Here is a 21126-nt window from a genome sequence, read left to right as displayed (position 1 = left end):
AGATTCCGCCCCGTAGCCCCGTGGAACCCGGCTGTCGCGCGAGCACAAGGAATCCTCTTGCGCTCTTCGCAAGCAGCCTGGTGGGGTCTCCAACGCCTTGGGCGTCTGCGCTGTGGGGCAGGAGCTCAGGCCTCGTCAGCCCGCGGAAACAAGCCAAGTCCCGGGCCTCGAGCAACACCCCGTGGCAGAAGATCACAGAAGCTTCTGAGACCACAAGTCTCACGTCCACTACGTCCGTAGGCCCACGAGACACGCCCAGATGGATCAGGGGGCCTCAGGGTCTCCTGATCCTATGGCGGCCACTCTGCGCTTTCCGGGTCTTGCCAGCCGCCCGGCCCCACGCTCGCGTCCCCCTGCCCCTGGGATGGCTCAAGGGCACCCGCTCCCGGGGTGGCCCACGACGTCTGGACCACGAGGACCGCCACCCCAAGCCCACGGCCTGCTGCAGAGTCACTGCTGGGCTACCCGCTTCCCAAGGCGTCTCGGGCCTCCCTCCGAGCCCAGAGGCTTCCGCTCACCTCTGCTGCATGTCGACACACCGAGGACCTAGCCGGCCAGGCCCGCCGAAGGACACGAGGGGACGAGGATGGCGAAGCCCTGGCTCCCGGGGAGCTGTCCTGGGAAGAGGATGGGGGCGGTGGGCCGGCTCGAGTGCCAGGACACCCCCGTGGGCACGCGCAGAGGCGCCTAGGCTCCGGGCCCAACGCGCGGAGACGCTCGCGCGTTCGTTCTCCTCTAGCGCCCAGCTGCAGCGCGCCCTCAAATGCCCCGAGGGTCTGGGGGCTGCTGCTGATCCCCGCACGGTCCCCTGCACTGGGCCTCAGCGTAATCCTATTGAGCATGATTTTTAGGTCATCATCGCTCTTCGAGACCATATGAGTTCTCATCATTGACCCAAGCAAGCCGGGGGCGACGCGTGAGGTCCCTGCCCACCCGGAACCCCTCCTCACCGAGGGGGCGGTCGGGACGGCGCCATGCCCCGGCGATCCGAGACACGGGCCCTTTGGGCGGGGCTGGGAGAAGCCAGACTTGGTCGTCAAGGCGAGATCCTCCCTGGGGGCGGGGTTCTAAGGACAGAGGGAGAGGCCAGCCGTCAGAACGGCCTGCTCTGTGGCTCGTGCCCCATGCGGCCACGATCGGTCACGCCCGGAGCCCTGGCCGCTGCTGGCCAGGCGGGTGGAGGAACGAACGACCCAAGGCTCGGAGCCGCCGCAAGCAAGGAAAAGGGCCCCGGGGAGCCGCTGTACATCCCTGGAACCTCCAGAACCTGTGGAGATCAGGGCCCCTGTGGGAACCACCCCTTGCTAAGAAAGGCCCCAGAATGTGGGCGGGAACACTAGGTTATCGAGTGCCCCCCCCCTCCCCATGCCTCCCGGGCCCCGAGCCAACGGGGGCGGCCCCAGAACTTATGGCCAGGCAGACGCCAACCCCAGATTGGCCCGGCTGCCGTCCGTGCATCCGGGCGCTGGCACTCGCAGCCAACGTTGGCCCCCATGCCCAGACGGTCCACGTCTGGAGAGGGAGTCGCGGGTCACGGTCTCCCGCCAGCGGAAGGCAGGGGACCAATGCCCGCCCTGCAACAGGGTCCAGAGTCTCCCCGCGTGGCGGCCCCTCCTCTGGGGGCCTGGCCCGACAGGCTCTCGCCCAATGCCCGCTGTGGCCTGGGGCTCGCCCATTCTTGCCCATGTCCAGCCAAACCATGCTCCATCGGCAGCCCAAGCAAACATCGAGGGCTGTACTTCAGCAGCCTCCCAGGCTCCCAAAGTCCTTGGGAGTCTGGTGCCTAGGGCAGGAGCTCTGCCCGCTCCAGCCCCAAGAAACATGCGCTGGGGTTGGCTCGAGCAACCGCCACTCGCTGAGGGGGACAGAAGTCCCTGACGCCAAGGGTCTCCCGACCCGTCTCCTCACGGGCGCACAGGACACAAACGGAGGTCCAAGGAGGCCTCAGGGCCACGCGGATCTATGGCGGCATCCCCCCGGGATCCAGTCCCGGCCAGTTCCCGCGGCCCAACGTTCGCGTTCCCTGCACCTGGGATGGCTCAAGGGAGCCTGATCACGCGCAAGCCAACGCTGTGTGGACAACGGGGGCCTCCACCCGTAGCTCAGTGGTGGAGCCAGAGCCCCGTGCCGGGACTCTGGCTTCGCGGACGACGCCCATGGCGCCTGCCGTCTCCCGCCAGGCCCAGAGTCTCCCACTCACCTGTCGTGGCCAACGCCGCGCCTACCACCTGGCGCCCAAGGCCTGCTGCAAGACACAAGGAGACAAGGGTTCCTAAGGCATGGCTCCCAGGGAGCTGTCCAGGGGAGGGGAGGGGATTCAGTCTCTAGGCCGGGTGGGCTGCCTCCACACCGCGAGGGGCCCCTGACGTGCACGGGCTTTCCAGGGCAGGAGCAGGGATCCCCGGGGGATGCTTGGCCTCAAGCTCCCAAGGGCAGCGCCCCTCCAGGGCCCCGAGGCTCCGGGGGATGCTGATCCCGGCACAGACGCCTGCATTGGGCCTCAGCGTAATCCTATTGAGCATGATTTTTAGGTCATCATCGCTCTTCGAGACCATTTGAGTTGTCATCATTGACCCAAGCAGGTTGGCGGCGATGCGTGCGGTCGCGTCGCCCCCAGAACCTGCTTACCGGGGCTGCGTGGAGGACTGCGCCATGAGCCGGGGTCCTGAGACATTGGACCTGTGGGCAGGGCCGGGCCAGGCAAGACGAGCTGGTGCGGGCGATCTCCCCGCGTGTGGATGCGGTTCTGAGGAGAGACGCAGAGACCAGCTGTCCAAAAGCCCTGGTCCGGGGCACCGGCCGGACGGCCGAGGGCTACCTTTCCCAACGTCCTGGCCGGTGGGGGCCGGGCATACGGCCGACCCACGCATGGCTGATGTGCGAGACGACGGAGCAGGGCCCAGGGCCCCAGCTGCCCTTACCAGGGCATCCCCAAACAAGGGAGATCTAGGCCCCTGTGTCAGCACCACCGTCGGCAGAACGGTCCGTGAACGTGGCACGGAGCACAGGGTTTTGGCGTGTCCCCGCTGTCACCCTTGCACGTGAGCCGAGGGGGGCGGTCAGGGACTTTTGGCCAGGACGCCGCCCACCCCCCCCCATGGTCCCACCTGGGAGCCAAGGATCGGAGCCCCTACCCCGGAAGCCCAAGGTGGCTCGGGCCCACGGCTGCCCCAGGGCCGAGCTCTGAATGCCAGGTCACTGTCCACCACTACGGCCAGGCACACCACCCACCGGCTGCCCTGGGCGAGGTACCCGACTCTCGCCGTGCAGCGCCGCTTCGTCAGGACCCGGTCCCCGGTGCTTGAGAGCCTCCGGAGAGAGGCTCCGACCCAATGGCTGCAAGGGCCTGGCCCTCGCAGATTCCGCCCCGTAGCCCCGTGGAACCCGGCTGTCGCGCGAGCACAAGGAATCCTCTTGCGCTCTTCGCAAGCAGCCTGGTGGGGTCTCCAACGCCTTGGGCGTCTGCGCTGTGGGGCAGGAGCTCAGGCCTCGTCAGCCCGCGGAAACAAGCCAAGTCCCGGGCCTCGAGCAACACCCCGTGGCAGAAGATCACAGAAGCTTCTGAGACCACAAGTCTCACGTCCACTACGTCCGTAGGCCCACGAGACACGCCCAGATGGATCAGGGGGCCTCAGGGTCTCCTGATCCTATGGCGGCCACTCTGCGCTTTCCGGGTCTTGCCAGCCGCCCGGCCCCACGCTCGCGTCCCCTGCCCCTGGGATGGCTCAAGGGCACCCGCTCCCGGGGTGGCCCACGACGTCTGGACCACGAGGACCGCCACCCCAAGCCCACGGCCTGCTGCAGAGTCACTGCTGGGCTACCCGCTTCCCAAGGCGTCTCGGGCCTCCCTCCGAGCCCAGAGGCTTCCGCTCACCTCTGCTGCATGTCGACACACCGAGGACCTAGCCGGCCAGGCCCGCCGAAGGACACGAGGGGACGAGGATGGCGAAGCCCTGGCTCCCGGGGAGCTGTCCTGGGAAGAGGATGGGGGCGGTGGGCCGGCTTGAGTGCCAGGACCCCCCGTGGGCACGCGCAGAGGCGCCTAGGCTCCGGGCCCAACGCGCGGAGACGCTCGCGCGTTCGTTCTCCTCTAGCGCCCAGCTGCAGCGCGCCCTCAAATGCCCCGAGGGTCTGGGGGCTGCTGCTGATCCCCGCACGGTCCCCTGCACTGGGCCTCAGCGTAATCCTATTGAGCATGATTTTTAGGTCATCATCGCTCTTCGAGACCATATGAGTTCTCATCATTGACCCAAGCAAGCCGGGGGCGACGCGTGAGGTCCCTGCCCACCCGGAAACCCCTCCTCACCGAGGGAGCGGTCGGGACGGCGCCATGCCCCGGCGATCCGAGACACGGGCCCTTTGGGCGGGGCTGGGAGAAGCCAGACTTGGTCGTCAAGGCGAGATCCTCCCTGGGGGACGGGGTTTCTAAGGACAGAGGGAGAGGCCAGCCGTCAGAACGGCCTGCTCTGTGGCTCGTGCCCCATGCGGCCACGATCGGTCACGCCCGGAGCCCTGGCCGCTGCTGGCCAGGCGGGTGGAGGAACGAACGACCCAAGGCTCGGAGCCGCCGCAAGCAAGGAAAAGGGCCCCGGGGAGCCGCTGTACATCCCTGGAACCTCCAGAACCTGTGGAGATCAGGGCCCCTGTGGGAACCACCCCTTGCTAAGAAAGGCCCCAGAACGTGGGCGGGAACACTAGGTTATCGAGTGCCCCCCCCCCCTCCCGATGCCTCCCGGGCCCCGAGCCAACGGGGGCGGCCCCCCAGAACTTATGGCCAGGCAGACGCCAACCCCAGATTGGCCCGGCTGCCGTCCGTGCATCCGGGCGCTGGCACTCGCAGCCAACGTTGGCCCCCATGCCCAGACGGTCCACGTCTGGAGAGGGAGTCGCGGGTCACGGTCTCCCGCCAGCGGAAGGCAGGGGACCAATGCCCGCCCTGCAACAGGGTCCAGAGTCTCCCCGCGTGGCGGCCCCTCCTCTGGGGGCCTGGCCCGACAGGCTCTCGCCCAATGCCCGCTGTGGCCTGGGGCTCGCCCATTCTTGCCCATGTCCAGCCAAACCATGCTCCATCGGCAGCCCAAGCAAACATCGAGGGCTGTACTTCAGCAGCCTCCCAGGCTCCCAAAGTCCTTGGGAGTCTGGTGCCTAGGGCAGGAGCTCTGCCCGCTCCAGCCCCAAGAAACATGCGCTGGGGTTGGCTCGAGCAACCGCCACTCGCTGAGGGGGACAGAAGTCCCTGACGCCAAGGGTCTCCCGACCCGTCTCCTCACGGGGGCGCACAGGACACAAAGGGAGGTCCAAGGAGGCCTCAGGGCCACGCGGATCTATGGCGGCATCCCCCCGGGATCCAGTCCCGGCCAGTTCCCGCGGCCCAACGTTCGCGTTCCCTGCACCTGGGATGGCTCAAGGGAGCCTGATCACGCGCAAGCCAACGCTGTGTGGACAACGGGGGCCTCCACCCGTAGCTCAGTGGTGGAGCCAGAGCCCCGTGCCGGGACTCTGGCTTCGCGGACGACGCCCATGGCGCCTGCCGTCTCCCGCCAGGCCCAGAGTCTCCCACTCACCTGTCGTGGCCAACGCCGCGCCTACCACCTGGCGCCCAAGGCCTGCTGCAAGACACAAGGAGACAAGGGTTCCTAAGGCATGGCTCCCAGGGAGCTGTCCAGGGGAGGGGAGGGGATTCAGTCTCTAGGCCGGGTGGGCTGCCTCCACACCGCGAGGGGCCCCTGACGTGCACGGGCTTTCCAGGGCAGGAGCAGGGATCCCCGGGGGATGCTTGGCCTCAAGCTCCCAAGGGCAGCGCCCCTCCAGGGCCCCGAGGCTCCGGGGGATGCTGATCCCGGCACAGACGCCTGCATTGGGCCTCAGCGTAATCCTATTGAGCATGATTTTTAGGTCATCATCGCTCTTCGAGACCATTTGAGTTGTCATCATTGACCCAAGCAGGTTGGCGGCGATGCGTGCGGTCGCGTCGCCCCCAGAACCTGCTTACCGGGGCTGCGTGGAGGACTGCGCCATGAGCCGGGGTCCTGAGACATTGGACCTGTGGGCAGGGCCGGGCCAGGCAAGACGAGCTGGTGCGGGCGATCTCCCCGCGTGTGGATGCGGTTCTGAGGAGAGACGCAGAGACCAGCTGTCCAAAAGCCCTGGTCCGGGGCACCGGCCGGACGGCCGAGGGCTACCTTTCCCAACGTCCTGGCCGGTGGGGGCCGGGCATACGGCCGACCCACGCATGGCTGATGTGCGAGACGACGGAGCAGGGCCCAGGGCCCCAGCTGCCCTTACCAGGGCATCCCCAAACAAGGGAGATCTAGGCCCCTGTGTCAGCACCACCGTCGGCAGAACGGTCCGTGAACGTGGCACGGAGCACAGGGTTTTGGCGTGTCCCCGCTGTCACCCTTGCACGTGAGCCGAGGGGGGCGGTCAGGGACTTTTGGCCAGGACGCCGCCCACCCCCCCATGGTCCCACCTGGGAGCCAAGGATCGGAGCCCCTACCCCGGAAGCCCAAGGTGGCTCGGGCCCACGGCTGCCCCAGGGCCGAGCTCTGAATGCCAGGTCACTGTCCACCACTACGGCCAGGCACACCACCCCCCGGCTGCCCTGGGCGAGGTACCCGACTCTCGCCGTGCAGCGCCGCTTCGTCAGGACCCGGTCCCCGGTGCTTGAGAGCCTCCGGAGAGAGGCTCCCGACCCAATGGCTGCAAGGGCCTGGCCCTCGCAGATTCCGCCCCGTAGCCCCGTGGAACCCGGCTGTCGCGCGAGCACAAGGAATCCTCTTGCGCTCTTCGCAAGCAGCCTGGTGGGGTCTCCAACGCCTTGGGCGTCTGCGCTGTGGGGCAGGAGCTCAGGCCTCGTCAGCCCGCGGAAACAAGCCAAGTCCCGGGCCTCGAGCAACACCCCGTGGCAGAAGATCACAGAAGCTTCTGAGACCACAAGTCTCACGTCCACTACGTCCGTAGGCCCACGAGACACGCCCAGATGGATCAGGGGGCCTCAGGGTCTCCTGATCCTATGGCGGCCACTCTGCGCTTTCCGGGTCTTGCCAGCCGCCCGGCCCCACGCTCGCGTCCCCTGCCCCTGGGATGGCTCAAGGGCACCCGCTCCCGGGGTGGCCCACGACGTCTGGACCACGAGGACCGCCACCCCAAGCCCACGGCCTGCTGCAGAGTCACTGCTGGGCTACCCGCTTCCCAAGGCGTCTCGGGCCTCCCTCCGAGCCCAGAGGCTTCCGCTCACCTCTGCTGCATGTCGACACACCGAGGACCTAGCCGGCCAGGCCCGCCGAAGGACACGAGGGGACGAGGATGGCGAAAGCCCTGGCTCCCGGGGAGCTGTCCTGGGAAGAGGATGGGGGCGGTGGGCCGGCTTGAGTGCCAGGACACCCCCGTGGGCACGCGCAGAGGCGCCTAGGCTCCGGGCCCAACGCGCGGAGACGCTCGCGCGTTCGTTCTCCTCTAGCGCCCAGCTGCAGCGCGCCCTCAAATGCCCCGAGGGTCTGGGGGCTGCTGCTGCTGATCCCCGCACGGTCCCCTGCACTGGGCCTCAGCGTAATCCTATTGAGCATGATTTTTAGGTCATCATCGCTCTTCGAGACCATATGAGTTCTCATCATTGACCCAAGCAAGCCGGGGGCGACGCGTGAGGTCCCTGCCCACCCGGAACCCCTCCTCACCGAGGGGAGCGGTCGGGACGGCGCCATGCCCCGGCGATCCGAGACACGGGCCCTTTGGGCGGGGCTGGGAGAAAGCCAGACTTGGTCGTCAAGGCGAGATCCTCCCTGGGGGACGGGGTTCTAAGGACAGAGGGAGAGGCCAGCCGTCAGAACGGCCTGCTCTGTGGCTCGTGCCCCATGCGGCCACGATCGGTCACGCCCGGAGCCCTGGCCGCTGCTGGCCAGGCGGGTGGAGGAACGAACGACCCAAGGCTCGGAGCCGCCGCAAGCAAGGAAAAGGGCCCCGGGGAGCCGCTGTACATCCCTGGAACCTCCAGAACCTGTGGAGATCAGGGCCCCTGTGGGAACCACCCCTTGCTAAGAAAGGCCCCAGAACGTGGGCGGGAACACTAGGTTATCGAGTGCCCCCCCCCCTCCCGATGCCTCCCGGGCCCCGAGCCAACGGGGGCGGCCCCAGAACTTATGGCCAGGCAGACGCCAACCCCAGATTGGCCCGGCTGCCGTCCGTGCATCCGGGCGCTGGCACTCGCAGCCAACGTTGGCCCCCATGCCCAGACGGTCCACGTCTGGAGAGGGAGTCGCGGGTCACGGTCTCCCGCCAGCGGAAGGCAGGGGACCAATGCCCGCCCTGCAACAGGGTCCAGAGTCTCCCCGCGTGGCGGCCCCTCCTCTGGGGGCCTGGCCCGACAGGCTCTCGCCCAATGCCCGCTGTGGCCTGGGGCTCGCCCATTCTTGCCCATGTCCAGCCAAACCATGCTCCATCGGCAGCCCAAGCAAACATCGAGGGCTGTACTTCAGCAGCCTCCCAGGCTCCCAAAGTCCTTGGGAGTCTGGTGCCTAGGGCAGGAGCTCTGCCCGCTCCAGCCCCAAGAAACATGCGCTGGGGTTGGCTCGAGCAACCGCCACTCGCTGAGGGGGACAGAAGTCCCTGACGCCAAGGGTCTCCCGACCCGTCTCCTCACGGGCGCACAGGACACAAAGGGAGGTCCAAGGAGGCCTCAGGGCCACGCGGATCTATGGCGGCATCCCCCCGGGATCCAGTCCCGGCCAGTTCCCGCGGCCCAAACGTTCGCGTTCCCTGCACCTGGGATGGCTCAAGGGAGCCTGATCACGCGCAAGCCAACGCTGTGTGGACAACGGGGGCCTCCACCCGTAGCTCAGTGGTGGAGCCAGAGCCCCGTGCCGGGACTCTGGCTTCGCGGACGACGCCCATGGCGCCTGCCGTCTCCCCGCCAGGCCCAGAGTCTCCCACTCACCTGTCGTGGCCAACGCCGCGCCTACCACCTGGCGCCCAAGGCCTGCTGCAAGACACAAGGAGACAAGGGTTCCTAAGGCATGGCTCCCAGGGAGCTGTCCAGGGGAGGGGAGGGGATTCAGTCTCTAGGCCGGGTGGGCTGCCTCCACACCGCGAGGGGGGCCCTGACGTGCACGGGCTTTCCAGGGCAGGAGCAGGGATCCCCGGGGGATGCTTGGCCTCAAGCTCCCAAGGGCAGCGCCCCTCCAGGGCCCCGAGGCTCCGGGGGATGCTGATCCCGGCACAGACGCCTGCATTGGGCCTCAGCGTAATCCTATTGAGCATGATTTTTAGGTCATCATCGCTCTTCGAGACCATTTGAGTTGTCATCATTGACCCAAGCAGGTTGGCGGCGATGCGTGCGGTCGCGTCGCCCCCAGAACCTGCTTACCGGGGCTGCGTGGAGGACTGCGCCATGAGCCGGGGTCCTGAGACATTGGACCTGTGGGCAGGGCCGGGCCAGGCAAGACGAGCTGGTGCGGGCGATCTCCCCGCGTGTGGATGCGGTTCTGAGGAGAGACGCAGAGACCAGCTGTCCAAAAGCCCTGGTCCGGGGCACCGGCCGGACGGCCGAGGGCTACCTTTCCCAACGTCCTGGCCGGTGGGGGCCGGGCATACGGCCGACCCACGCATGGCTGATGTGCGAGACGACGGAGCAGGGCCCAGGGCCCCAGCTGCCCTTACCAGGGCATCCCCAAACAAGGGAGATCTAGGCCCCTGTGTCAGCACCACCGTCGGCAGAACGTCCGTGAACGTGGCACGGAGCACAGGGTTTTGGCGTGTCCCCGCTGTCACCCTTGCACGTGAGCCGAGGGGGGCGGTCAGGGACTTTTGGCCAGGACGCCGCCCACCCCCCCATGGTCCCACCTGGGAGCCAAGGATCGGAGCCCCTACCCCGGAAGCCCAAGGTGGCTCGGGCCCACGGCTGCCCCAGGGCCGAGCTCTGAATGCCAGGTCACTGTCCACCACTACGGCCAGGCACACCACCCACCGGCTGCCCTGGGCGAGGTACCCCCGACTCTCGCCGTGCAGCGCCGCTTCGTCAGGACCCGGTCCCCGGTGCTTGAGAGCCTCCGGAGAGAGGCTCCGACCCAATGGCTGCAAGGGCCTGGCCCTCGCAGATTCCGCCCCGTAGCCCCGTGGAACCCGGCTGTCGCGCGAGCACAAGGAATCCTCTTGCGCTCTTCGCAAGCAGCCTGGTGGGGTCTCCAACGCCTTGGGCGTCTGCGCTGTGGGGCAGGAGCTCAGGCCTCGTCAGCCCGCGGAAACAAGCCAAGTCCCGGGCCTCGAGCAACACCCCCGTGGGCAGAAGATCACAGAAGCTTCTGAGACCACAAGTCTCACGTCCACTACGTCCGTAGGCCCACGAGACACGCCCAGATGGATCAGGGGGCCTCAGGGTCTCCTGATCCTATGGCGGCCACTCTGCGCTTTCCGGGTCTTGCCAGCCGCCCGGCCCCACGCTCGCGTCCCCTGCCCCTGGGATGGCTCAAGGGCACCCGCTCCCGGGGTGGCCCACGACGTCTGGACCACGAGGACCGCCACCCCAAGCCCACGGCCTGCTGCAGAGTCACTGCTGGGCTACCCGCTTCCCAAGGCGTCTCGGGCCTCCCTCCGAGCCCAGAGGCTTCCGCTCACCTCTGCTGCATGTCGACACACCGAGGACCTAGCCGGCCAGGCCCGCCGAAGGACACGAGGGGACGAGGATGGCGAAGCCCTGGCTCCCGGGGAGCTGTCCTGGGAAGAGGATGGGGGCGGTGGGCCGGCTTGAGTGCCAGGACACCCCCCCGTGGGCACGCGCAGAGGCGCCTAGGCTCCGGGCCCAACGCGCGGAGACGCTCGCGCGTTCGTTCTCCTCTAGCGCCCAGCTGCAGCGCGCCCTCAAATGCCCCGAGGGTCTGGGGGCTGCTGCTGATCCCCGCACGGTCCCCTGCACTGGGCCTCAGCGTAATCCTATTGAGCATGATTTTTAGGTCATCATCGCTCTTCGAGACCATATGAGTTCTCATCATTGACCCAAGCAAGCCGGGGGCGACGCGTGAGGTCCCTGCCCACCCGGAACCACTCCTCACCGAGGGAGCGGTCGGGACGGCGCCATGCCCCGGCGATCCGAGACACGGGCCCTTTGGGCGGGGCTGGGAGAAGCCAGACTTGGTCGTCAAGGCGAGATCCTCCCTGGGGTCGGGGTTCTAAGGACAGAGGGAGAGGCCAGCCGTCAGAACGGCCTGCTCTGTGGCTCGTGCCCCATGCGGCCACGATCGGTCACGCCCGGAGCCCTGGCCGCTGCTGGCCAGGCGGGTGGAGGAACGAACGACCCAAGGCTCGGAGCCGCCGCAAGCAAGGAAAAGGGCCCCGGGGAGCCGCTGTACATCCCTGGAACCTCCAGAACCTGTGGAGATCAGGGCCCCTGTGGGAACCACACCTTGCTAAGAAAGGCCCCAGAACGTGGGCGGGAACACTAGGTTATCGAGTGCCCCCCCCCTCCCGATGCCTGCCGGGCCCCGAGCCAACGGGGGCGGCCCCAGAACTTATGGCCAGGCAGACGCCAACCCCAGATTGGCCCGGCTGCCGTCCGTGCATCCGGGCGCTGGCACTCGCAGCCAACGTTGGCCCCCATGCCCAGACGGTCCACGTCTGGAGAGGGAGTCGCGGGTCACGGTCTCCCGCCAGCGGAAGGCAGGGGACCAATGCCCGCCCTGCAACAGGGTCCAGAGTCTCCCCGCGTGGCGGCCCCTCCTCTGGGGGCCTGGCCCGACAGGCTCTCGCCCAATGTCCGCTGTGGCCTGGGGCTCGCCCATTCTTGCCCATGTCCAGCCAAACCATGCTCCATCGGCAGCCCAAGCAAACATCGAGGGCTGTACTTCAGCAGCCTCCCAGGCTCCCAAAGTCCTTGGGAGTCTGGTGCCTAGGGCAGGAGCTCTGCCCGCTCCAGCCCCAAGAAACATGCGCTGGGGTTGGCTCGAGCAACCGCCACTCGCTGAGGGGGACAGAAGTCCCTGACGCCAAGGGTCTCCCGACCCGTCTCCTCACGGGCGCACAGGACACAAAGGGAGGTCCAAGGAGGCCTCAGGGCCACGCGGATCTATGGCGGCATCCCCCCGGGATCCAGTCCCGGCCAGTTCCCGCGGCCCAACGTTCGCGTTCCCTGCACCTGGGATGGCTCAAGGGAGCCTGATCACGCGCAAGCCAACGCTGTGTGGACAACGGGGGCCTCCACCCGTAGCTCAGTGGTGGAGCCAGAGCCCCGTGCCGGGACTCTGGCTTCGCGGACGACGCCCATGGCGCCTGCCGTCTCCCGCCAGGCCCAGAGTCTCCCACTCACCTGTCGTGGCCAACGCCGCGCCTACCACCTGGCGCCCAAGGCCTGCTGCAAGACACAAGGAGACAAGGGTTCCTAAGGCATGGCTCCCAGGGAGCTGTCCAGGGGAGGGGAGGGGATTCAGTCTCTAGGCCGGGTGGGCTGCCTCCACACCGCGAGGGGCCCCTGACGTGCACGGGCTTTCCAGGGCAGGAGCAGGGATCCCCGGGGGATGCTTGGCCTCAACTCCCAAGGGCAGCGCCCCTCCAGGGCCCCGAGGCTCCGGGGGATGCTGATCCCGGCACAGACGCCTGCATTGGGCCTCAGCGTAATCCTATTGAGCATGATTTTTAGGTCATCATCGCTCTTCGAGACCATTTGAGTTGTCATCATTGACCCAAGCAGGTTGGCGGCGATGCGTGCGGTCGCGTCGCCCCCAGAACCTGCTTACCGGGGCTGCGTGGAGGACTGCGCCATGAGCCGGGGTCCTGAGACATTGGACCTGTGGGCAGGGCCGGGCCAGGCAAGACGAGCTGGTGCGGGCGATCTCCCCGCGTGTGGATGCGGTTCTGAGGAGAGACGCAGAGACCAGCTGTCCAAAAGCCCTGGTCCGGGGCACCGGCCGGACGGCCGAGGGCTACCTTTCCCAACGTCCTGGCCGGTGGGGGCCGGGCATACGGCCGACCCACGCATGGCTGATGTGCGAGACGACGGAGCAGGGCCCAGGGCCCCAGCTGCCCTTACCAGGGCATCCCCAAACAAGGGAGATCTAGGCCCCTGTGTCAGCACCACCGTCGGCAGAACGGTCCGTGAACGTGGCACGGAGCACAGGGTTTTGGCGTGTCCCCGCTGTCACCCTTGCACGTGAGCCGAGGGGGGCGGTCAGGGACTTTTGGCCAGGACGCCGCCCACCCCCCCATGGTCCCACCTGGGAGCCAAGGATCGGAGCCCCTACCCCGGAAGCCCAAGGTGGCTCGGGCCCACGGCTGCCCCAGGGCCGAGCTCTGAATGCCAGGTCACTGTCCACCACTACGGCCAGGCACACCACCCACCGGCTGCCCTGGGCGAGGTACCCGACTCTCGCCGTGCAGCGCCGCTTCGTCAGGACCCGGTCCCCGGTGCTTGAGAGCCTCCGGAGAGAGGCTCCGACCCAATGGCTGCAAGGGCCTGGCCCTCGCAGATTCCGCCCCGTAGCCCCGTGGAACCCGGCTGTCGCGCGAGCACAAGGAATCCTCTTGCGCTCTTCGCAAGCAGCCTGGTGGGGTCTCCAACGCCTTGGGCGTCTGCGCTGTGGGGCAGGAGCTCAGGCCTCGTCAGCCCGCGGAAACAAGCCAAGTCCCGGGCCTCGAGCAACACCCCGTGGCAGAAGATCACAGAAGCTTCTGAGACCACAAGTCTCACGTCCACTACGTCCGTAGGCCCACGAGACACGCCCAGATGGATCAGGGGGCCTCAGGGTCTCCTGATCCTATGGCGGCCACTCTGCGCTTTCCGGGTCTTGCCAGCCGCCCGGCCCCACGCTCGCGTCCCCTGCCCCTGGGGGATGGCTCAAGGGCACCCGCTCCCGGGGTGGCCCACGACGTCTGGACCACGAGGACCGCCACCCCAAGCCCACGGCCTGCTGCAGAGTCACTGCTGGGCTACCCGCTTCCCAAGGCGTCTCGGGCCTCCCTCCGAGCCCAGAGGCTTCCGCTCACCTCTGCTGCATGTCGACACACCGAGGACCTAGCCGGCCAGGCCCGCCGAAGGACACGAGGGGACGAGGATGGCGAAGCCCTGGCTCCCGGGGAGCTGTCCTGGGAAGAGGATGGGGGCGGTGGGCCGGCTTGAGTGCCAGGACACCCCCGTGGGCACGCGCAGAGGCGCCTAGGCTCCGGGCCCAACGCGCGGAGACGCTCGCGCGTTTCGTTCTCCTCTAGCGCCCAGCTGCAGCGCGCCCTCAAATGCCCCGAGGGTCTGGGGGCTGCTGCTGATCCCCGCACGGTCCCCTGCACTGGGCCTCAGCGTAATCCTATTGAGCATGATTTTTAGGTCATCATCGCTCTTCGAGACCATATGAGTTCTCATCATTGACCCAAGCAAGCCGGGGGCGACGCGTGAGGTCCCTGCCCACCCGGAACCCCTCCTCACCGAGGGAGCGGTCGGGACGGCGCCATGCCCCGGCGATCCGAGACACGGGCCCTTTGGGCGGGGCTGGGAGAAGCCAGACTTGGTCGTCAAGGCGAGATCCTCCCTGGGGGACGGGGTTCTAAGGACAGAGGGAGAGGCCAGCCGTCAGAACGGCCTGCTCTGTGGCTCGTGCCCCATGCGGCCACGATCGGTCACGCCCGGAGCCCTGGCCGCTGCTGGCCAGGCGGGTGGAGGAACGAACGACCCAAGGCTCGGAGCCGCCGCAAGCAAGGAAAAGGGCCCCGGGGAGCCGCTGTACATCCCTGGAACCTCCAGAACCTGTGGAGATCAGGGCCCCTGTGGGAACCACCCCTTGCTAAGAAAGGCCCCAGAACGTGGGCGGGAACACTAGGTTATCGAGTGCCCCCCCCCCTCCCGATGCCTCCCGGGCCCCCCGAGCCAACGGGGGCGGCCCCAGAACTTATGGCCAGGCAGACGCCAACCCCAGATTGGCCCGGCTGCCGTCCGTGCATCCGGGCGGGCGCTGGCACTCGCAGCCAACGTTGGCCCCCATGCCCAGACGGTCCACGTCTGGAGAGGGAGTCGCGGGTCACGGTCTCCCGCCAGCGGAAGGCAGGGGACCAATGCCCGCCCTGCAACAGGGTCCAGAGTCTCCCCGCGTGGCGGCCCCTCCTCTGGGGGCCTGGCCCGACAGGCTCTCGCCCAATGTCCCGCTGTGGCCTGGGGCTCGCCCATTCTTGCCCATGTCCAGCCAAACCATGCTCCATCGGCAGCCCAAGCAAACATCGAGGGCTGTACTTCAGCAGCCTCCCAGGCTCCCAAAGTCCTTGGGAGTCTGGTGCCTAGGGCAGGAGCTCTGCCCGCTCCAGCCCCAAGAAACATGCGCTGGGGTTGGCTCGAGCAACCGCCACTCGCTGAGGGGGACAGAAGTCCCTGACGCCAAGGGTCTCCCGACCCGTCTCCTCACGGGCGCACAGGACACAAAGGGAGGTCCAAGGAGGCCTCAGGGCCACGCGGATCTATGGCGGCATCCCCCCGGGATCCAGTCCCGGCCAGTTCCCGCGGCCCAACGTTCGCGTTCCCTGCACCTGGGATGGCTCAAGGGAGCCCCTGATCACGCGCAAGCCAACGCTGTGTGGACAACGGGGGCCTCCACCCGTAGCTCAGTGGTGGAGCCAGAGCCCCGTGCCGGGACTCTGGCTTCGCGGACGACGCCCATGGCGCCTGCCGTCTCCCGCCAGGCCCAGAGTCTCCCACTCACCTGTCGTGGCCAACGCCGCGCCTACCACCTGGCGCCCAAGGCCTGCTGCAAGACACAAGGAGACAAGGGTTCCTAAGGCATGGCTCCCAGGGAGCTGTCCAGGGGAGGGGAGGGGATTCAGTCTCTAGGCCGGGTGGGCTGCCTCCACACCGCGAGGGGCCCCCCTGACGTGCACGGGCTTTCCAGGGCAGGAGCAGGGATCCCCGGGGGATGCTTGGCCTCAAGCTCCCAAGGGCAGCGCCCCTCCAGGGCCCCGAGGCTCCGGGGGATGCTGATCCCGGCACAGACGCCTGCATTGGGCCTCAGCGTAATCCTATTGAGCATGATTTTTAGGTCATCATCATCGCTCTTCGAGACCATTTGAGTTGTCATCATTGACCCAAGCAGGTTGGCGGCGATGCGTGCGGTCGCGTCGCCCCCAGAACCTGCTTACCGGGGCTGCGTGGAGGACTGCGCCATGAGCCGGGGTCCTGAGACATTGGACCTGTGGGCAGGGCCGGGCCAGGCAAGACGAGCTGGTGCGGGCGATCTCCCCGCGTGTGGATGCGGTTCTGAGGAGAGACGCAGAGACCAGCTGTCCAAAAGCCCTGGTCCGGGGCACCGGCCGGACGGCCGAGGGCTACCTTTCCCAACGTCCTGGCCGGTGGGGGCCGGGCATACGGCCGACCCACGCATGGCTGATGTGCGAGACGACGGAGCAGGGCCCAGGGCCCCAGCTGCCCTTACCAGGGCATCCCCAAACAAGGGAGATCTAGGCCCCTGTGTCAGCACCACCGTCGGCAGAACGGTCCGTGAACGTGGCACGGAGCACAGGTTTTTTGGCGTGTCCCCGCTGTCTCCCTTGCACGTGAGCCGAGGGGGGCGGTCAGGGACTTTTGGCCAGGACGCCGCCCACCCACCCATGGTCCCACCTGGGAGCCAAGGATCGGAGCCCCTACCCCCCCGGAAGCCCAAGGTGGCTCGGGCCCACGGCTGCCCCAGGGCCGAGCTCTGAATGCCAGGTCACTGTCCACCACTACGGCCAGGCACACCACCCCACCGGCTGCCCTGGGCGAGGTACCCGACTCTCGCCGTGCAGCGCCGCTTCGTCAGGACCCGGTCCCCGGTGCTTGAGAGCCTCCGGAGAGAGGCTCCGACCCAATGGCTGCAAGGGCCTGGCCCTCGCAGATTCCGCCCCGTAGCCCCGTGGAACCCGGCTGTCGCGCGAGCACAAGGAATCCTCTTGCGCTCTTCGCAAGCAGCCTGGTGGGGTCTCCAACGCCTTGGGCGTCTGCGCTGTGGGGCAGGAGCTCAGGCCTCGTCAGCCCGCGGAAACAAGCCAAGTCCCGGGCCTCGAGCAACACCCCGTGGCAGAAGATCACAGAAGCTTCTGAGACCACAAGTCTCACGTCCACTACGTCCGTAGGCCCACGAGACACGCCCAGATGGATCAGGGGGCCTCAGGGTCTCCTGATCCTATGGCGGCCACTCTGCGCTTTCCGGGTCTTGCCAGCCGCCCGGCCCCACGCTCGCGTCCCCTGCCCCTGGGATGGCTCAAGGGCACCCGCTCCCGGGGTGGCCCACGACGTCTGGACCACGAGGACCGCCACCCCAAGCCCACGGCCTGCTGCAGAGTCACTGCTGGGCTACCCGCTTCCCAAGGCGTCTCGGGCCTCCCTCCGAGCCCAGAGGCTTCCGCTCACCTCTGCTGCATGTCGACACACCGAGGACCTAGCCGGCCAGGCCCGCCGAAGGACACGAGGGGACGAGGATGGCGAAGCCCTGGCTCCCGGGGAGCTGTCCTGGGAAGAGGATGGGGGCGGTGGGCCGGCTTGAGTGCCAGGACACCCCCGTGGGCACGCGCGCAGAGGCGCCTAGGCTCCGGGCCCAACGCGCGGAGACGCTCGCGCGTTCGTTCTCCTCTAGCGCCCAGCTGCAGCGCGCCCTCAAATGCCCCGAGGGTCTGGGGGCTGCTGCTGATCCCCGCACGGTCCCCTGCACTGGGCCTCAGCGTAATCCTATTGAGCATGATTTTTAGGTCATCATCGCTCTTCGAGACCATATGAGTTCTCATCATTGACCCAAGCAAGCCGGGGGGCGACGCGTGAGGTCCCTGCCCACCCGGAACCCCTCCTCACCGAGGGAGCGGTCGGGACGGCGCCATGCCCCGGCGATCCGAGACACGGGCCCTTTGGGCGGGGCTGGGAGAAGCCAGACTTGGTCGTCAAGGCGAGATCCTCCCTGGGGGACGGGGTTCTAAGGACAGAGGGAGAGGCCAGCCGTCAGAACGGCCTGCTCTGTGGCTCGTGCCCCATGCGGCCACGATCGGTCACGCCCGGAGCCCTGGCCGCTGCTGGCCAGGCGGGTGGAGGAACGAACGACCCAAGGCTCGGAGCCGCCGCAAGCAAGGAAAAGGGCCCCGGGGAGCCGCTGTACATCCCTGGAACCTCCAGAACCTGTGGAGATCAGGGCCCCTGTGGGAACCACCCCTTGCTAAGAAAGGCCCCAGAACGTGGGCGGGAACACTAGGTTATCGAGTGCCCCCCCCCCCCCCCCCCGATCCCGATGCCTCCCGGGCCCCGAGCCAACGGGGGCGGCCCCAGAAACTTATGGCCAGGCAGACGCCAACCCCAGATTGGCCCGGCTGCCGTCCGTGCATCCGGGCGCTGGCACTCGCAGCCAACGTTGGCCCCCATGCCCAGACGGTCCACGTCTGGAGAGGGAGTCGCGGGTCACGGTCTCCCGCCAGCGGAAGGCAGGGGACCAATGCCCGCCCTGCAACAGGGTCCAGAGTCTCCCCGCGTGGCGGCCCCCTCCTCTGGGGGCCTGGCCCGACAGGCTCTCGCCCAATGTCCGCTGTGGCCTGGGGCTCGCCCATTCTTGCCCATGTCCAGCCAAACCATGCTCCATCGGCAGCCCAAGCAAACATCGAGGGCTGTACTTCAGCAGCCTCCCAGGCTCCCAAAGTCCTTGGGAGTCTGGTGCCTAGGGCAGGAGCTCTGCCCGCTCCAGCCCCAAGAAACATGCGCTGGGGTTGGCTCGAGCAACCGCCACTCGCTGAGGGGGACAGAAGTCCCTGACGCCAAGGGTCTCCCGACCCGTCTCCTCACGGGCGCACAGGACACAAAGGGAGGTCCAAGGAGGCCTCAGGGCCACGCGGATCTATGGCGGCATCCCCCCGGGATCCAGTCCCGGCCAGTTCCCGCGGCCCAACGTTCGCGTTCCCTGCACCTGGGATGGCTCAAGGGAGCCTGATCACGCGCAAGCCAACGCTGTGTGGACAACGGGGGCCTCCACCCGTAGCTCAGTGGTGGAGCCAGAGCCCCGTGCCGGGACTCTGGCTTCGCGGACGACGCCCATGGCGCCTGCCGTCTCCCGCCAGGCCCAGAGTCTCCCACTCACCTGTCGTGGCCAACGCCGCGCCTACCACCTGGCGCCCAAGGCCTGCTGCAAGACACAAGGAGACAAGGGTTCCTAAGGCATGGCTCCCAGGGAGCTGTCCAGGGGAGGGGAGGGGATTCAGTCTCTAGGCCGGGTGGGCTGCCTCCACACCGCGAGGGGCCCCTGACGTGCACGGGCTTTCCAGGGCAGGAGCAGGGATCCCCGGGGGATGCTTGGCCTCAAGCTCCCAAGGGCAGCGCCCCTCCAGGGCCCCGAGGCTCCGGGGGATGCTGATCCCGGCACAGACGCCTGCATTGGGCCTCAGCGTAATCCTATTGAGCATGATTTTTAGGTCATCATCGCTCTTCGAGACCATTTGAGTTGTCATCATTGACCCAAGCAGGTTGGCGGCGATGCGTGCGGTCGCGTCGCCCCCAGAACCTGCTTACCGGGGCTGCGTGGAGGACTGCGCCATGAGCCGGGGTCCTGAGACATTGGACCTGTGGGCAGGGCCGGGCCAGGCAAGACGAGCTGGTGCGGGCGATCTCCCCGCGTGTGGATGCGGTTCTGAGGAGAGACGCAGAGACCAGCTGTCCAAAAGCCCTGGTCCGGGGGCACCGGCCGGACGGCCGAGGGCTACCTTTCCCAACGTCCTGGCCGGTGGGGGCCGGGCATACGGCCGACCCACGCATGGCTGATGTGCGAGACGACGGAGCAGGGCCCAGGGCCCCAGCTGCCCTTACCAGGGCATCCCCAAACAAGGGAGATCTAGGCCCCTGTGTCAGCACCACCGTCGGCAGAACGGTCCGTGAACGTGGCACGGAGCACAGGGTTTTGGCGTGTCCCCGCTGTCACCCTTGCACGTGAGCCGAGGGGGGCGGTCAGGGACTTTTGGCCAGGACGCCGCCCACCCCCCCATGGTCCCACCTGGGAGCCAAGGATCGGAGCCCCTACCCCGGAAGCCCAAGGTGGCTCGGGCCCACGGCTGCCCCAGGGCCGAGCTCTGAATGCCAGGTCACTGTCCACCACTACGGCCAGGCACACCACCCACCGGCTGCCCTGGGCGAGGTACCCGACTCTCGCCGTGCAGCGCCGCTTCGTCAGGACCCGGTCCCCGGTGCTTGAGAGCCTCCGGAGAGAGGCTCCGACCCAATGGCTGCAAGGGCCTGGCCCTCGCAGATTCCGCCCCGTAGCCCCGTGGAACCCGGCTGTCGCGCGAGCACAAGGAATCCTCTTGCGCTCTTCGCAAGCAGCCTGGTGGGGTCTCCAACGCCTTGGGCGTCTGCGCTGTGGGGCAGGAGCTCAGGCCTCGTCAGCCCGCGGAAACAAGCCAAGTCCCGGGCCTCGAGCAACACCCCCCCCGTGGCAGAAGATCACAGAAGCTTCTGAGACCACAAGTCTCACGTCCACTACGTCCGTAGGCCCACGAGACACGCCCAGATGGATCAGGGGGCCTCAGGGTCTCCTGATCCTATGGCGGCCACTCTGCGCTTTCCGGGTCTTGCCAGCCGCCCGGCCCCACGCTCGCGTCCCCTGCCCCTGGGATGGCTCAAGGGCACCCGCTCCCGGGGTGGCCCACGACGTCTGGACCACGAGGACCGCCACCCCAAGCCCACGGCCTGCTGCAGAGTCACTGCTGGGCTACCCGCTTCCCAAGGCGTCTCGGGCCTCCCTCCGAGCCCAGAGGCTTCCGCTCACCTCTGCTGCATGTCGACACACCGAGGACCTAGCCGGCCAGGCCCGCCGAAGGACACGAGGGGACGAGGATGGCGAAGCCCTGGCTCCCGGGGAGCTGTCCTGGGAAGAGGATGGGGGCGGTGGGCCGGCTTGAGTGCCAGGACACCCCCCGTGGGCACGCGCAGAGGCGCCTAGGCTCCGGGCCCAACGCGCGGAGACGCTCGCGCGTTCGTTCTCCTCTAGCGCCCAGCTGCAGCGCGCCCTCAAATGCCCCGAGGGTCTGGGGGCTGCTGCTGATCCCCGCACGGTCCCCTGCACTGGGCCTCAGCGTAATCCTATTGAGCATGATTTTTAGGTCATCATCGCTCTTCGAGACCATATGAGTTCTCATCATTGACCCAAGCAAGCCGGGGGCGACGCGTGAGGTCCCTGC

The 21126-nt window shown here is 67.8% G+C and overlaps 1 protein-coding gene, 2 long non-coding RNA genes and 13 other non-coding genes across 19 annotated transcripts in view; all 16 read right to left on the bottom strand.

Moving 5' to 3' along the window:
* Positions 1-522: 522 nt before the first annotated feature.
* On the bottom strand, positions 523-4418 carry LOC123389321. Its single transcript, XR_006603927.1, has 6 exons — positions 4307-4418; positions 3875-3973; positions 2629-2746; positions 2201-2245; positions 951-1067; positions 523-617 (listed from the first exon to the last, which is right to left on the bottom strand). It is a non-coding gene; the product is annotated as an uncharacterized LOC123389321 (long non-coding RNA).
* Positions 816-896, bottom strand: LOC123389440. Its single transcript, XR_006604042.1, has one exon. It is a non-coding gene; the product is annotated as a small nucleolar RNA SNORD115 (small nucleolar RNA).
* On the bottom strand, positions 2496-2576 carry LOC123389350. Its single transcript, XR_006603961.1, has one exon. It is a non-coding gene; the product is annotated as a small nucleolar RNA SNORD115 (small nucleolar RNA).
* Positions 4171-4251, bottom strand: LOC123389439. Its single transcript, XR_006604041.1, has one exon. It is a non-coding gene; the product is annotated as a small nucleolar RNA SNORD115 (small nucleolar RNA).
* An 874-nt stretch (positions 4419-5292) lies between the features above and the next one.
* On the bottom strand, positions 5293-7318 carry LOC123389310. Its single transcript, XR_006603903.1, has 3 exons — positions 7238-7318; positions 5993-6110; positions 5293-5609 (listed from the first exon to the last, which is right to left on the bottom strand). It is a non-coding gene; the product is annotated as an uncharacterized LOC123389310 (long non-coding RNA).
* LOC123389349 lies at positions 5860-5940 on the bottom strand. The gene has a single exon (XR_006603960.1). It is a non-coding gene; the product is annotated as a small nucleolar RNA SNORD115 (small nucleolar RNA).
* A 220-nt stretch (positions 7319-7538) lies between the features above and the next one.
* On the bottom strand, positions 7539-7619 carry LOC123389438. Its single transcript, XR_006604040.1, has one exon. It is a non-coding gene; the product is annotated as a small nucleolar RNA SNORD115 (small nucleolar RNA).
* A 126-nt stretch (positions 7620-7745) lies between these two features.
* The window catches only part of LOC123389306 (translation initiation factor IF-2-like), a 19805-nt gene continuing 6424 nt past the window's right edge, over positions 7746-21126 (bottom strand). Inside the window, exons 1-12 of one of the 4 annotated variants that reach the window (XM_045070643.1) lie at positions 17339-17437; positions 16090-16207; positions 15657-15701; positions 14396-14513; positions 13963-14061; positions 12717-12834; positions 12290-12334; positions 11040-11156; positions 10606-10704; positions 9359-9476; positions 8930-8974; positions 7746-7793 (exon numbers count right to left, since the gene is read on the bottom strand). In XM_045070643.1, coding sequence (XP_044926578.1) covers positions 10634-10704; positions 11040-11156; positions 12290-12334; positions 12717-12834; positions 13963-14061; positions 14396-14513; positions 15657-15701; positions 16090-16115 — 639 coding nt within the window. In that variant the 5' untranslated portion in view covers positions 16116-16207; positions 17339-17437 and the 3' untranslated portion in view covers positions 7746-7793; positions 8930-8974; positions 9359-9476; positions 10606-10633. Of the gene's footprint in view, positions 7794-8929; positions 8975-9358; positions 9477-10605; positions 10705-11039; positions 11157-12289; positions 12335-12716; positions 12835-13962; positions 14062-14395; positions 14514-15656; positions 15702-16089; positions 16208-17338; positions 17438-17773; positions 17892-19037; positions 19083-19465; positions 19584-20714; positions 20814-21126 lie in introns of those variants that run through there. The other 3 variants (XM_045070645.1, XM_045070646.1, XM_045070644.1) reach the window with 3 other exon arrangements.
* LOC123389348 lies at positions 9226-9306 on the bottom strand. The gene has a single exon (XR_006603959.1). It is a non-coding gene; the product is annotated as a small nucleolar RNA SNORD115 (small nucleolar RNA).
* Positions 10905-10985, bottom strand: LOC123389437. Its single transcript, XR_006604039.1, has one exon. It is a non-coding gene; the product is annotated as a small nucleolar RNA SNORD115 (small nucleolar RNA).
* Positions 12584-12664, bottom strand: LOC123389347. The gene has a single exon (XR_006603958.1). It is a non-coding gene; the product is annotated as a small nucleolar RNA SNORD115 (small nucleolar RNA).
* Positions 14261-14341, bottom strand: LOC123389436. Its single transcript, XR_006604038.1, has one exon. It is a non-coding gene; the product is annotated as a small nucleolar RNA SNORD115 (small nucleolar RNA).
* On the bottom strand, positions 15954-16037 carry LOC123389357. The gene has a single exon (XR_006603967.1). It is a non-coding gene; the product is annotated as a small nucleolar RNA SNORD115 (small nucleolar RNA).
* On the bottom strand, positions 17638-17718 carry LOC123389435. Its single transcript, XR_006604037.1, has one exon. It is a non-coding gene; the product is annotated as a small nucleolar RNA SNORD115 (small nucleolar RNA).
* Positions 19333-19413, bottom strand: LOC123389346. The gene has a single exon (XR_006603957.1). It is a non-coding gene; the product is annotated as a small nucleolar RNA SNORD115 (small nucleolar RNA).
* On the bottom strand, positions 21013-21093 carry LOC123389433. Its single transcript, XR_006604036.1, has one exon. It is a non-coding gene; the product is annotated as a small nucleolar RNA SNORD115 (small nucleolar RNA).

Source organism: Mustela putorius, unplaced genomic scaffold (genome assembly GCF_011764305.1).
Source record: "Mustela putorius furo isolate JIRA1106 unplaced genomic scaffold, ASM1176430v1.1 tig00003972_pilon_pilon_pilon, whole genome shotgun sequence".
NCBI lineage: Eukaryota > Metazoa > Chordata > Mammalia > Carnivora > Mustelidae > Mustela > Mustela putorius.
This window is presented reverse-complemented; position numbering and strand designations above follow the sequence as displayed.